Below are 14,524 nucleotides of genomic sequence, written 5' to 3' on the forward strand. Positions count from 1 at the left end.
AATTTTGTTATTTATGTTATTTATTGAAGGTGAATAAATGTTATATTTTCATTATTTAATTGTTCTAATTCTTTCAAATCCACAGCGATATTTATCTTTTATCCGTTTTTTGTGTCTACCCATGTTAATGACCACGTGCAGAACCAACACACCACGTGACAAGAAACGTGTACATACATCTTTACTTTGTTGCTTCGAAGTGGAGGATATATATACCAATAAAATCTGTAAAAGATCCTTTGGAAGCATAGAATGCAACCAAGCAGAATAATAGCAGACTCTGTTTGATTGAGTCTGTTCACCTCTCACGCCCTCTAGTATCGGCTTAAGCGGAACTCTATTATACATCCATTGAATGGACTCCATGATCCCAAAGGACCAGAAATATATAACACTGATGAATACAAGTCTCTAGCAATACACTACCAAATCAATGCGATGTATTGTTCGCTCTTTCATTACAGATGATAAAATCTGAAGGAAGATCTTATGAAAGAGGAAGTATTATGTTTAATGTTGTTTAATCACAGGGGATTTTGAACCGTTGTCCCTGTTGTCTTACGACTTACAATCCCCAACACCGTTACAAAAGGTAAAGGTCTTGTTTATTACAGTGTCACCCCTATTGAAAGTGTCAGCAAATTTGGCTTATGAGACACCTTTAATGTGCGTACCTATTACCTCTCAACTCCTACCACTATGCCAGGCGCCATGCGGATAGAAGTAGGTAATTATTCATTTAACTAGCTCGCGGCTCACGAACCGGTCTTTTCGGAACGAGTTCCATGACAAACATCCCCCGGACGAAACCCCCCATGGAGCTCGAACCTTCGACCTCCCGATCCCGAGGCGGACGCCTTAACCACTGGGCCATGGTGATGTAACAGTAGTGTCAATAACGTAAGGTCATTTATCCTGCTAACGTAGAATAAAGCTTGGACTCGCCATACGGAAATGAAACTCATTTTATGAATTTATTGCCGCCCATGAGTAAATGTATTAAAGCGACAACGTTACTAATTTTTTTAATGCAAAATTTGAAATTAAAACATTTGGAACTTTAAATAATTTCAAGAAAATGACTTAATATCAGTTTGAAATGTGCTTCTGTCTTTTATCATTGGCAAATATCTGTAAAGTCAAGCGAACGGACATCAACATTTTATTTCATTATATTAAAGACCATATATGTATTTACGACTGTGAGAAGCTTCATTGAAATATACATTTTTGAAAATTTCTTATTCGCGAAAATATTATCAAATGATACTTCCATTATAAAAACCTGCGTGTAGTCCAGATTATTCAAAGCAGTACAGCAAATAATAGAAGCACGTGACCCTATTTTTTATCTGATGAATTTTCTAAGTATATTCTGAAGCTTTGAAAAATTAAAGTTTTATCAAGTTCTTAATTTTAGAAAGGTTTTGATCTGAACGTGCTGAGCTACGTTAAAAGGTGAATCACCTCAAATCAATCTCTAAGCAAAGATACAAACTAATTAACAGCATTCACTTTGACTGTCTGTCATAAGAGGTGCAACGTGCATCAATCCATCAGCCTACTTAATCTTAAAATCCCAAGTGACCATTTTCAAAACGCAAATGCAGTCGGTACATTAATATCAACATTGCGTGTCAAACAAGCTTCACAATTTGTTAGTGCGTGAATGGTATCTATATTTTCTGTGTATGATATTTATTATCAGGTTATGATTATAAACAATATGTATGCTTCCATCGATAAAATGACTGATATGATTACACTTGCAGAATATGTGGACCTGAGCGACAAAAGAGAAATGTCAAGAACGTAATGTTAAACATCCGAGGGCATATGTTAATATTTGTGTAAACAACATCTCTCTTGGGTAATATCGAATTTGTAAGATAATCCAATGGAAACAAATCTTTTGTCATTCTAAAATCTCGTTAGATCCTGTATTTACATACTAATAATGTGTCAATTTGTGCTGTGTCACATGACATTTTAAATATTCCTCCTTGTTCAACAAGTGCTAGTTGAACGCCCTAAAATACATAAGATAAAAATAGGCAACTGCATTATTATTCAAGACGAGAACCTTGTCTTTCACCATGCGAAAGATGACTATCAAAAATATACAGTTGTGACGTCGAGAGTGATTTTGACGATTTGCACTACGATCGCTGAAAACTAATAAATCAGATAGAAATGAACTAGTAGAATCCGCTTTACATCCCCTACCCCCACCCCCTAAAAGACTATTTCATATATCAGTTTAGAGAAACTGACGTGCAAAGAATATTATACTGTCTGCGGGATAGAAATATACCATCAGAATTTAAAGAATTTGCGACGAAGAAACTCTTTCATCTTATTTCGAACTTCAAGGTCAAATGTCAGCATTTTATTGCATACATAGATTTGAAAAAGTGTTTCGACTGTATTGACAAAGAAATGTTGCTATATAAAATATTGCTGAGCAATAAAAGATTTACAACTCCTAATAAAAACATATGCTACGTATCAAGCATTAAACTGACAGTTTGGTTCAACTGCTCAACCAGTACGGAGGTGTGCAGTCTTTCGCCGGCTGTATTTGGTGTCTTTGCGACTGACCTAGTTCAAGCTATAAAAGATCTTGACGTAGGAATCACAACGGAAAACGTTACTCATGCTCTCGTATACAAACGATAAAGTCTTACAAAGTAATGTTGGATACTGAAGATGAGTTGCAAACTATGCTAAACATATTACACGAGCAGTGTAAAGCGATGGTTGATAATTACCAATAGTGTCAAATAAAAGATTATGCACTTCCTGAAAGGAGGGACGCAATGAACTGATAAAATCTTCAACACTGATGAAAGCGTGTTTGAGAAAATAGGCTAGTACAAAAGATCTTTGAGTAATATGCCGTTAAAACGTGCTTTCAACGCTAATTGTGAAGCACTCTCAAGGGCTTTAAGTGATCTGATCAGCAAGATCCATCAGCCCAAAGACATTGGATTCCGGTCGTTTTAGAAGCCATATAATTCGTCTGCTGTATCATTTCTAGAATATAGTTCTTCTGTTCAGTATTCGAAACATTTCTAGTCAATTGATAATGTGCAAACTCGGGCGCTAGGACAATTGATGTGCGTTTATCGCTTTACTTACAGTTGATGGTTACCAAGTTTTAGATATGCTTCGAATGGTAATATACTTATAAACTGCAGTTCTAATAATGACTACAATCCATACAGATACATATATACGAGTGGTATGAAGCAGAAACTTGTGAATATAGATCTCATAATGACTTTATATCTGTCGAAACGCTTATATATTATTAAGGATATAAGTAAGCTAGAAAAAAGATCTAATGTTATTCAAAACGCGTGTCTAAAATAGGGACTAACAGACATGTGAAAATTATTTGACACTGAATTTAAGGAAATACATAAAAACAACATTAAAAACGAACCACTTGCATAATTTTAGATAACCTCGTAGAGTTTGGCTCAAATTTTCCAAGAACGTGTGATTATTTGTTACTCAAAAATCATGAAGAGGAAATGCCTATTCGAATAACTGTAAAATTCAAAATCCCTTTCTTTGAAAAAGAAAGTCACAAGATCAAACAAAATTATTTTGAATAAGTGCTTTCTTAACTGTAAATCTCATATACTTGAAGTGACGTTTAGACTATATATGAACTATTTTTACAGTATTGCATTCAGAGGCATCTTACTCATATATTTTGCCAGCTTACATGTAAGATATCTTTTGTTCTATTCTGTTCGGTCAAGTATCTTTGATAGACCTATTACTGTTTTTATTACTGTTCATACTATGATCAGATATACTAATTTGTCTTTTGGTGAACATACATTTTATGTCTGCTGTTACCTGTTTTTTTAAGTATTTTTGTATTATTCAATGTTGAAATAAGGTAACTTATAGGCCCAATGGGACGGGTGCTTACTGATTTTTATATTGTAATTGAAATATGAATGCACATATCACTATAATAAACACACTTTTATCTTATGTGAAATATTAGAAACCTAATGTCATAGTTTAATAAGGGATTGAGGCAAAATATATTTTGTAGCCTTATCTTAAAAAGTTTTGACCAGACATATGATTACAGTGTTACTTGTATCTTCTTCTTCGTTTATAGTAATAGCAAACGTTCAATACTGATACATTATGGCCATGCGGAGGGGGGTGGGGGTAGAGAAAATAAAAGACTTCCTAGGCTACTCATTCCACCTAGTAGCTTCCTAACAGTTGTGATATAAAAGGTGCAAAAGCCTAAAACCCCATACCTTAATTTCCTTAACTGCGAATTACATATATATACATAAACTGTTGTGCAGAAATCGTAGGATCCTTTACTGCAGAGTTCAGCATCCGTACCGTTAGCTAATAAAATCTAATATTTGATTTCGCTTGTCTTTAATTTTTTTGTAAAACCAATCTACTTCTAGCTCTTTTTTTTGTGCATTCGAAGTAAAAGGAATGCTTTAAAACTATATCTTGTCAACGCTCTCCTTTTGGTTTATAACTTAAATATTTTTTGTCAATTTACAATCAGGATGAAAGCAATTAAATCAAGTGGGAGGTTTTATAACTTAAACCATAAACAAACAGTTTTGTGAATTTACAATCAAGATGAAAGTAATTAAATTTAGCAGCAATAAAATTACAGGTTGCTGTCGCTCCGTGGAAGGTTACATCAATTCAACAGAAAGTTTTTGAATTAATATATGTTTACGATGTTCTTGAATAATTTGTTGTCATAGTTATTTTTACGGTAAATACTACATTTGAAACTTAGCTACATATTTTCCCTTCTCTTAAACTAGTTTGATGTATGTTAGGAACATATATAACTACTTTCATCTCTAATTATAAATAATCGAAGGGGTTACTCTCTAAACTGTGAGGACTGTTTACGACAAGACACTAGATAACTCTTACCAGAACAGAGTGTGTAAATGTTGAGTTCTGCTCAACCCGGGGCTAGAGGGCGTGGACGGTAGCATGCATTTCCACTACCTCCTTTAACAGGCTCAATCAAACCGAGCCTGCAACATTTTTCGTTTTGTCGTGTTGAACGGCCTGTGGAGTTTCCACTTTTTCTATTTTGAACAAAACAGAACATAACTTTATCAATAATGATATGACTTGAACATAATCGTCGGCATCATTACTACTTGCAGCATGAGGTAATAAATGATTATAAATATATGCACAGTCCGAGAAAAATATGTACAGTCAACATCACAGTATAAAACTTCTTAAAACAAGGCAACCAAAGTTCGGCATATATTACCTAGACAAACAGTACAATATAATATATTGATAATACTATTTATCATTTATAAATTTACACAAAGTGTTAAAATTATCATTTCTAATTTTAAACGATGCTTTACAAAAAAAAACCAGCAAACCTATTTAGAATATCCAAACTAGATGTACCTATGATTTCCATATATTTCAATATACTCTGGTGATTGCTATAGTAATATGATATATACATTTTCCCAAAATCAGATTAAACAGGGCATTATTCCTCTTCTAAGTAACTGTATTTGTATAATGTACAAATTCTTAAAGATCAAGATATATGTCTATGTCTACCATTTCATTTTTTAAATTACGAGACGACATTTCACATTCATAGTTCAGCAAATATACTATTTCGCAATTTTACACAAACAATTTTAATAAGATAATCAAATGTTTCATGTGTCAGCTTAAGTTCTTTAAAAAAAGAAAGAAAATGTTTTGCGCATGTCTTGTTTCTTATTGCTATATTACAGACCAAGTAATCATATTCGCAATATTTGATTAAACACTTTCATATCAACTGATTCAATAACCATACATGGTTTCAACCAGTTCTTCTAACAAATGTTTAGATTTTAGAGGCCCAGTAGACTACATCATCTCTATCAGTATCATACCTTAACAGTGCTAAAGACACTCCTTAACAAACATTTATTACTTTTCTCTAGATGTAATTTCAAAACAAGTATTGGATAAGTCTTTTTTGTCCATTCAAAAACATGGAAATCGACCAATTACGTCATATAACTCATCAATGCATGTTAACATTTTACCGTAAGTAACAATTTTAAGAGTTTTTTGTGTATCTTTTCTGTTTAAATTTTATAAAGCCCCATACTTCGGAACAATAGTTAATCATGGATGCTACAAAAGTGTACGCATCAGATTAATTCAACATAATTTTGGTAAGTTTTTCTTAAGATCTTTGGACTGAGAACAATGAGCTCATTTTTTTCGGACAGCGATTTTGTGACATTTATAAACGTTCAGCCAATGGGTTAAACAATACAGAGATAATTAAGTTACTTACATATAATATATATTCCCCATTATATTAAAAAAACAACAACATTTTTTGTGTTACTTAAGAATTTTTACGTTCGATTTTGATATAAAAGTTTCAATTTATCACAGTATGTTTTAAAATTTACCAAAGACTTTTGTATGCCTTCTGCTGTTTCTGAAAGAATAACTGTATCATTACAACATGAATGCATATGAGCCGTGCCATGAGAAAACCAACATAGTGGGTTTGCGACCAGCATGGATCCAGACCAGCCTGCGCATCCGCGCAGTCTGGTCAGGCTCCATGCTGTTCGCTTTTAAAGCCTATTGGAATTGGAGAAACTGTTAGAGAACAGCATGAATCCTGACCAGACTGCGCGGATGCGCAGGCTGGTCTGGATCCATGCTGGTCGCAAAGCCACTATGTTGGTTTTCCCATGGCACGGCTCATATAAGCTTCTTCAAAAGAGAGCTCAACTTGACAGTGTCTCTGCAGTGTTTTATAGTGACGTACGCCATGCATGAATATACATACGACTGGTTATAGTGATCTTGTATCATTTGACACCACAGTGATCAGATGGGTTACCAGGCTATTCCCTGAAGTCTTTTTTGTTTTCTTTTTGTTACTTTTTGTGATTGTTGTTCAAAATGACGCTAATAACACATATTAATAACAGAAAACCGTGTTAAATTCTTTCCATATAAGCATTGCCTAAAACAGAAACAGCAGTACTGTCTTCACGTGGAATTTCACGAAAACGATTTTGAGTGCATAATTCAACGAAAGGAAGCAGCTATTCACACATAGAAATTCATCATTTGTCTATTGGCAAAACAGTCGCTAGTAAATTTCTCTATCCCACTTAACTCAATAATTATACATTTCTTTGCAGCTGAATTAATACAATTTTGGAAAAAAAACCACCTTAATTGGTAGTATTAACATTACTTAAAGGCACTGACCTCTAGATTTTGGAAAAAAATATGATATTTCTTTCAAATTGAAGTTTGGTCATATTATGAACATTAGAATAAGAGTTTTTGTTTCTAAACTATTTTAAAAATGCCAAATCAAGAAAAAAAAGATGACCGCGTCCGGAATCGAACCCGGACCGCCGCGGCAATAAAGAAATTTTCCGCTGTCGTTACCAATAACGCTACATGGAAGATTTAGTGTTCAATGTGCGTTAAATATAGATATTTATAATTGAGGCAGTTTACCCCGAGCGCTTTTCGATTTGCATTGTAAAAAGTAGCAAAAACAACTAATTCTCATCTGTTTCCGTATTATATTGTCTGTCAAGACATTCTTAAGAAATATAGCATTAATTTCTAGTTATCTAAAAATAATCTCTTTTTTTGTTCTTGTCGAACGATCTGGAGGCCAATGCCTTTAAAGGCCTTTTGCTTTATATACATCTGGAAGTACTATTATAAAGTTAGAAGAAATGATATATATTACCGTTTAATTATTTACTTCACAGTCGTTTCACGATATCCTACTTTGATTTGGCGCGCATTGCCTCAGCAGAAAGAAATGGATGTAACAAATTTTCAAGTTATTAGTATGTGTTTTAATATCTATTTGAATAACGATCAAAAATATTTATAACACGAAGTACAATAAACATTCAGGAAATTGATTGGTAAGCTAGCAGATCACTGTGGTATCAGCTGATCAGTGATAACCAGTCGTCTGTATACCTGTGCAAGGCATACGTCACAAGAAAACTCTTCAGAGATAATGGCATCAAGCTAATTACTAATATACAGCGTAGATATTGCAATATCTCACAACATTTCATCACCATACTCATCCTAGATAAGCAGTTAACTTAATCTATACACTCAAACATTAGCCATGTCATGTTTAACATAAGCATACTCATCTTTTCATCAGCATACACATCCTTGATATATAGTTAACTTAATCTATACACTCAAGCATTAGCCATATCATTTAATCTATACACTCAAGCATTAGCCAATTCATGTTTAACATAAGCATATTCGTTACACAACCTAGATATATAGCTAACTTAATCTATACACTCAAGCAATAGCCAATTCATGTTTAACATAATTATGGCAAAATGAAAAGACAACAGGAAATAAAATATGATTATGAGTTGTTAGCGTTTCCGTTTTTATTACTTAGTTTATACTAATTTGAGCCGTGCCATGGGAAAACCAACATAGTGGGTTTGCGACCAGCATGGATCCAGACCAGCCTGCGCATCCGCGCAGTCTGGTCAGGATCCTTGCTGTTCGCTAACAGTTTCTCTAATTACAATAGGCTTTGAAAGCGAACAGCATGGAGCCTGACCAGACTGCGCGGATGCGCAGGCTGGTCTGGATCCATGCTGGTCGCAAACCCACTATGTTGGTTTTCCCATGGCACGGCTCATTTATTATAGGTCGATTGTGAAGCAGGTTCTACAACTTATATTAATAACTCTCGACACCTCGTTCCTGATGGAATCCATCGCCACGAGGTATTACTTAAGACATCATATAAAAATAAACTGGAATAATATCTTAAGACTGGACTCCTATCATATGTGTTTCATAGCAATATCAAGACGTCAATTTGTACTCTCAAAGCGTTGAATTATGGGTAATAAATAATGTCGAAGTGCATCTACCTAGTAATTTTCACCAGAACATTCTGTATCGCAGTTGATTTTAATGGCACCAAGGGAGTTGGTGGCTCTCATTGCTCTCAAACGTTGGTCGACAAAAACAAAGATAATTTATTTTTCAAAGTAGATGCTTATCGCTTCATACAGCCAAAAAAAACTTTATAAATATTGAATGTCTGTTATACAACACTAATGGATGGATCTCATTACAATTTTGCTATATAGATATCAAAAATTTATGATCACTCTTACATTAAACAAGAAATGTCTTTAAAAATGACAAACGGCGTAGAGGTAATGTTTGGCGCATGAAAAATTCAGAATTACACAGAATGTACAGACAGAAAATATTTAGATATGCATATACGAACACATTATTCATTTGCAAATATTCCAACTAAGCAGCAAATTTAAATGATCAAGAGGTATCCTTTCAGTGATAGAAGGTCAAAATGATTTGACGTCCTGGGCTGATTCTGAAATAATTTCGTGTTGGGTCAGAATCCCCCATAAGTAACCCACTAGCACATGTCGACCAGCGTACAATTAGTTGGACTGAAAAAGGCTAAGCAGTTGACATGAAAATAAAACCCTAGCTTTTAAATCACTAGTGACCCCCATAACTCTAATTACTTGATTAAGTTCTCAGTTTAAAAAAAACTTGAAGCAAAAATCAAACATTTGCAGATTGGGATACCTTCAATAAATGTTGAAATCTTTTTTATTTGGGTAAAGTAATAGGTAAATACTTACATAATATATGATGGAATAGTGATTTTTAAATTCAATTTGCACATTATCGTTGTTTGCATAGTCATTATTTTCATGAAATTTAAAAATTTTCAGCTGACCTACTGGCCTCCATTGGTGTTGTTATTGTTTTTGTCTGCACTTCCCAGAGCGGGGCTCCAGTGGGGAAAGACCCCTGTTGTCAAATTATGTAGGGAACAACTCAGTTTCGTGAAATAATAACAAAGAATTGTTAAATTTTCTGCTTTATTTTCACGAAGAACATGAATTTGCCGTGTGTGCGAAACCGCGTACAGTCCGACACCGGGTACACTGACTCTACAGTTACAACCAGCCGCCACCCATTCATCCATAAGCGAGGTACGCAACGGGGGAAGAAGTTTACTTTCGATTTCTTTAGCGGTGATAAATTACTAAAAACTTTAAATTAGAATATATCATTTTAGTTTAGGGTAATAAAACTACTAAATATGTACCATTTAATATGTGCCTTCTGATAATCAATGTCATTTAAGACTTAATAAGTGGTTTATCTTCTCAGCGCGCACCTGTTACGTGTCCCGATTACTACAGAATCTAGGTCAAAATCCATGTTATTCATGCGTAGTTTACTTGTTTCGTATTAAAAGATTTCACACAAAGGTTTTTCACATTTTTCTTAATTTTATATTCATGCAAAACATAATTATTTGTTTAGTTGGTATATTTACAACAAAATCCCATTGCTTAGTTTTGTATATATTCATAAAATGGTATTTTATTATGTTTTGTTCTGTGATGCCACTCTTGCCAACTTTATTCTCAGTTGTTTTCTGCCACGAAAGTTTAAATTACACAATACAAGATAATAATTTCAATTAGAAATATAGTCTACTAGTATACATTCATTTATTTATTTATTTGGGTTTTCGGCGCACCAACACAGTATATGTTATATAGCTCCAAACAGGACTACAAATTTTGGTTCCACATATCATTTACATCGAAATAAAAACATGAGGTATGGAATCAAAATTTGCTTACCTGCTGGAATCACAGAGTTACTGCAAAACCAAGTGTTAAGATCCTATTTGTCGCCTCTTACGATTAATAGGGTCTTAACACTTGGTTTATAAGTATACTAATGACATTAGAATATAAATAAGTCGATACATCCAATCGTTGTAAGCCTAAACTATTGGCAGTTACTGACAATACCGCTTTTATTTTACGGTATATGATACGTACTGCTGAACATATTATGATATGAAATACATTATATCCTTGAAAATAATAAAGCACGGTGAGACATAAAGATATTATTTAATGAACTATTCTAAAAATATTTCAATCTACTCCTTTTCATCTTTCAACTCCAGTTCCTCAAATTTAAAAAAAAATAAACACACACATACTTTAATTTTAACACTTGAAAAATGTTGTTTCAGTAGAACTAAAGAAAATTTATTAGTCGCACTTTTAGAAACAAACAAGAGCTTGTATTGTTAAAATGTTACAGGCAGCAGTTTATATATTTATATATTCATTATTACTCTAAGACTTTCAGCATTAAATTTACAAAAATGCATGTACATATTATATGTTTAAACCATAAATATTTTTCTCAACATTTTAAGTGCTTGTTCAATAAAGGGACCTATTTTCCAAAACGCAAATATCTTTAACAGAAACGTCTACATCAAAGTCATAAATCATATTACATTTTCCACTTTATAATGTCCACTTTATAATGTATTACTGGCATTTTTACTTAGTACATCTTTCTACAAGCAAATGAAACTACTTTCTGACTTCGAGCCTAACGATGTAAATTGTCACGTTATATCTACACTTTTATCGTACATTTACTTAAAGATACTTCTACTTAAAAAAAAAACTGGAAGTATTTTTAAACAAGCAACTGATACTGCATGACAATTAATTTCGAGCGTAAGTCTACATTCACAATTAATTTTTATATTTAATAAAGTTAAATGTATTTGATGAGGATTTTCTATATTTGAAGTAAATATCTAAACATAAGATATGTTAGTGAAAGATGGCCATTGGATATCTTTAAACAAAAGCGTAGATATAAAATTTTACTTACCTTTTCTAAATTGTTTGAAGCGTCTAAGTATGGCATTCCAAATATCGCTGGTAAACATAAACATATGAGCACTATGTATATGGATGATGTAGTCATTGTGTTCCGTAGCTGGTAAATGAAACAGCGTGATGTTGCTACCATTTTGACTTCGAGTACGACTGAAACACTGCAAAATGAATACGGACGACTCTTTAACGATATTGCGAGAAAACAGCAAAACAATTTAACTGCACCAACTGAATCAGACTAAATGGATTTTCATAAAAGCTCTTCAGACTTAAATCAATTACTTTTAAATTTCTGACATCAAAACAAACATAGCTTTGAACAGTCGTTTTAAATTAATTCTAGACGTATTTGTATGTACCGTTATACCTTTTTTGAAGAATGCAGTTTAATGATTTTATATAGTAAGCCCCTCGAAGGATTGAATACTATCTATAATACTCCGTTGAGATATACTGTAAATCCTCAACAATTCGTTTTACTTTCATCTATATATGCCATGCGAGCGCGTGGGCTATTATACCAATATTATTTGATTTGAACAGATTTTCATGAACAGAAAATGTCAATGAAACAATGGGCGTGGTTTTAGCGACATAACCAATAGCTAAGTGAAAAAGGTTTCGTCACAGTTCCTACAGCGATATTCAGTCAGATAATTGAAATGTATATGATTGATTGGAACCGCTATCGCATGGCTAAGGAAATTAAGAACGGAAGACAATAGACTGTTAAAACAGTGAGTGCGTGTGGCGGAAATAGGATAGGTGGCTCGCATTGCTCTCGAATCTCATTAATGTAATATGATAAACGTATTATAAAAATAGTTCCTATCATTATTTTACCCTTACACATTTTTAAAATGTGTGAAATAAACTTTTTTTGTTGTTGAAGGACAGATACATTTCAATTCCTTGTACAATATAATATGTGAATTGTAAGAAGAACCATTTGACGTTATATGACGGCTAGATTTGTGTGAACGAAATGGCAAAGCAAGTTTATATAACGTTAGCTTGTTTTTATAAATCTAAGGTGCAGTCTTTTCTTTTCAGTAATTTTGCGTTAGGGCGAAAGTGTTGAAATTACTCATTGGTATAAATTATTTTCAGTTATACATTTTCTCATTTAACAGAAGAACTGTCGTAAATCAACGTGTACCAGACGTTCACATTTGCGTACATTTTCATAACGCTTCATTGCAAATTGTCAAAAATATATCAATATTTAATTTCCAATTTAAGTTGAATCTTTGAAAAGTAATGCATCAGTCAATTACTTGATGTGCCATACGCCAGTTGATAATTTCGTCGGCAATTACCAAGGGACATGGCGTAATAACATTACAAGTGTAATGGGTTGACAGATGGAAAAAATGCGTTGTGTTCCATTTTGTTTTTTGAATAAAACATTTACCGTGTATTTTCATGATACATTAATAAAAAAACAACACTTTCTTTTTCAGAGAAATACAGAATATATATACCCAGACGTATGTTCCTCATTTCAATTCCCCTCTCAAATGAGCTCCCGATGAGCTATAAATATCTGCCGCAGCTTAAGCTTCTATCCGTGTATACTTCTCTTCAAACGACTATTTTCTTTGAAACCATTACAATGAAGTAGATATAATTTAGCATGGATGTTCCGTTATCCATTTCGAGATATGTTCAAACGGTTCCACCTGGCAACATATTATCTCAACGACAGTTAAAAATAATGTAAAATAAGCATTCTTCTTCTATACCGCTTGACCGATCTTAAGATAATTTCATCTATATTTTCATTCACCGTCTACCGGAATAATTCAAACTGATCTGACTTGTCAATTATTATTTCCACTAGATGCCATAGTCCATTTTCCCTTTATGATTATAGTTGGAACTTTAAAAACATTTGAAAACAATGTAACACAAATTTATGTTAGATGACGCTTTACCAAGTCTTGAAGGTTATTTAAATTATATCAATTAGTCAAAATACATGACCGCTAGACCTACGAATAGAAAAATCTCCGTCTAATATCAAACCACTAGTAGGATTTTGAAAAAATAATCACAGAATTGTCCCTTGGGTTCTACTAAAAGTGTTAAAAGCAATATTGGTTTTCCAAACAGTATGGCTGATGGTAGTGGGGCTAGTGTTCCCTGAATGGCTTTATGAGAAATAGTTGCTGTAAAGTTTCTTGGATGACTACCAAAAATGTTAACTGATGAGTTGAGAGGCTCACGTGAGCAATCTAGGTCCATCGTGTTCATCTTGTTTGTTGAGAACACCGAGCAAAATTTACTATAAGAATATAATAAGATGTAATACAACGAAAGAACAGACGAAAATATTTTAAAAAATTATAATGATAAGTAGATTAATTATTCCCTTTTCGATAGTCATGTAATGACGAATTAGCCTAAGAGGATAGCTGTCAAGTGGTACCACAGATGGTTTAAAATTACCTTTATCTACAATGTTGTATTCTGCTCGAGTGGTCAGGCCTTGATCCCACGAGTGTAATCCGGTCTTGCAAAATTCCCGAGAGCCGATGCATCGTTGCCGATCAAGGAAAAGCTGTAATATTCCTTTTAATGTGTTCATACACTTATTTCTACAGTTATATCTTCCAAAATGGACTATAATGTTTGACACATAAGGCTGAAAACTCGTTTGACACGATGCACTTTTGAGACATGGAACGTCGTAACTAAAA

At 33.4% G+C, this 14,524-nt stretch overlaps 1 protein-coding gene across 2 annotated transcripts in view; it reads right to left on the reverse strand.

Moving 5' to 3' along the window:
• The window catches only part of LOC123559896 (uncharacterized), a 74,597-nt gene extending 62,243 nt beyond the window's left edge, over positions 1-12,354 (reverse strand). Inside the window, exons 1-2 of one of the 2 annotated variants that reach the window (XM_053552185.1) lie at positions 12,182-12,354; positions 11,815-11,980 (exon numbers count right to left, since the gene is read on the reverse strand). In XM_053552185.1, coding sequence (XP_053408160.1) covers positions 11,815-11,955 — 141 coding nt within the window. In that variant the 5' untranslated portion in view covers positions 11,956-11,980; positions 12,182-12,354. The remainder of the gene's footprint in view (positions 1-11,814; positions 11,981-12,181) is intronic. The other variant, XM_053552184.1, reaches the window with a different exon arrangement.
• Between the last annotated feature and the right edge of the window lie 2,170 nt (positions 12,355-14,524).

The sequence above is a fragment of the Mercenaria mercenaria genome, chromosome 10 (genome assembly GCF_021730395.1).
Source record: "Mercenaria mercenaria strain notata chromosome 10, MADL_Memer_1, whole genome shotgun sequence".
Lineage (NCBI taxonomy): Eukaryota > Metazoa > Mollusca > Bivalvia > Venerida > Veneridae > Mercenaria > Mercenaria mercenaria.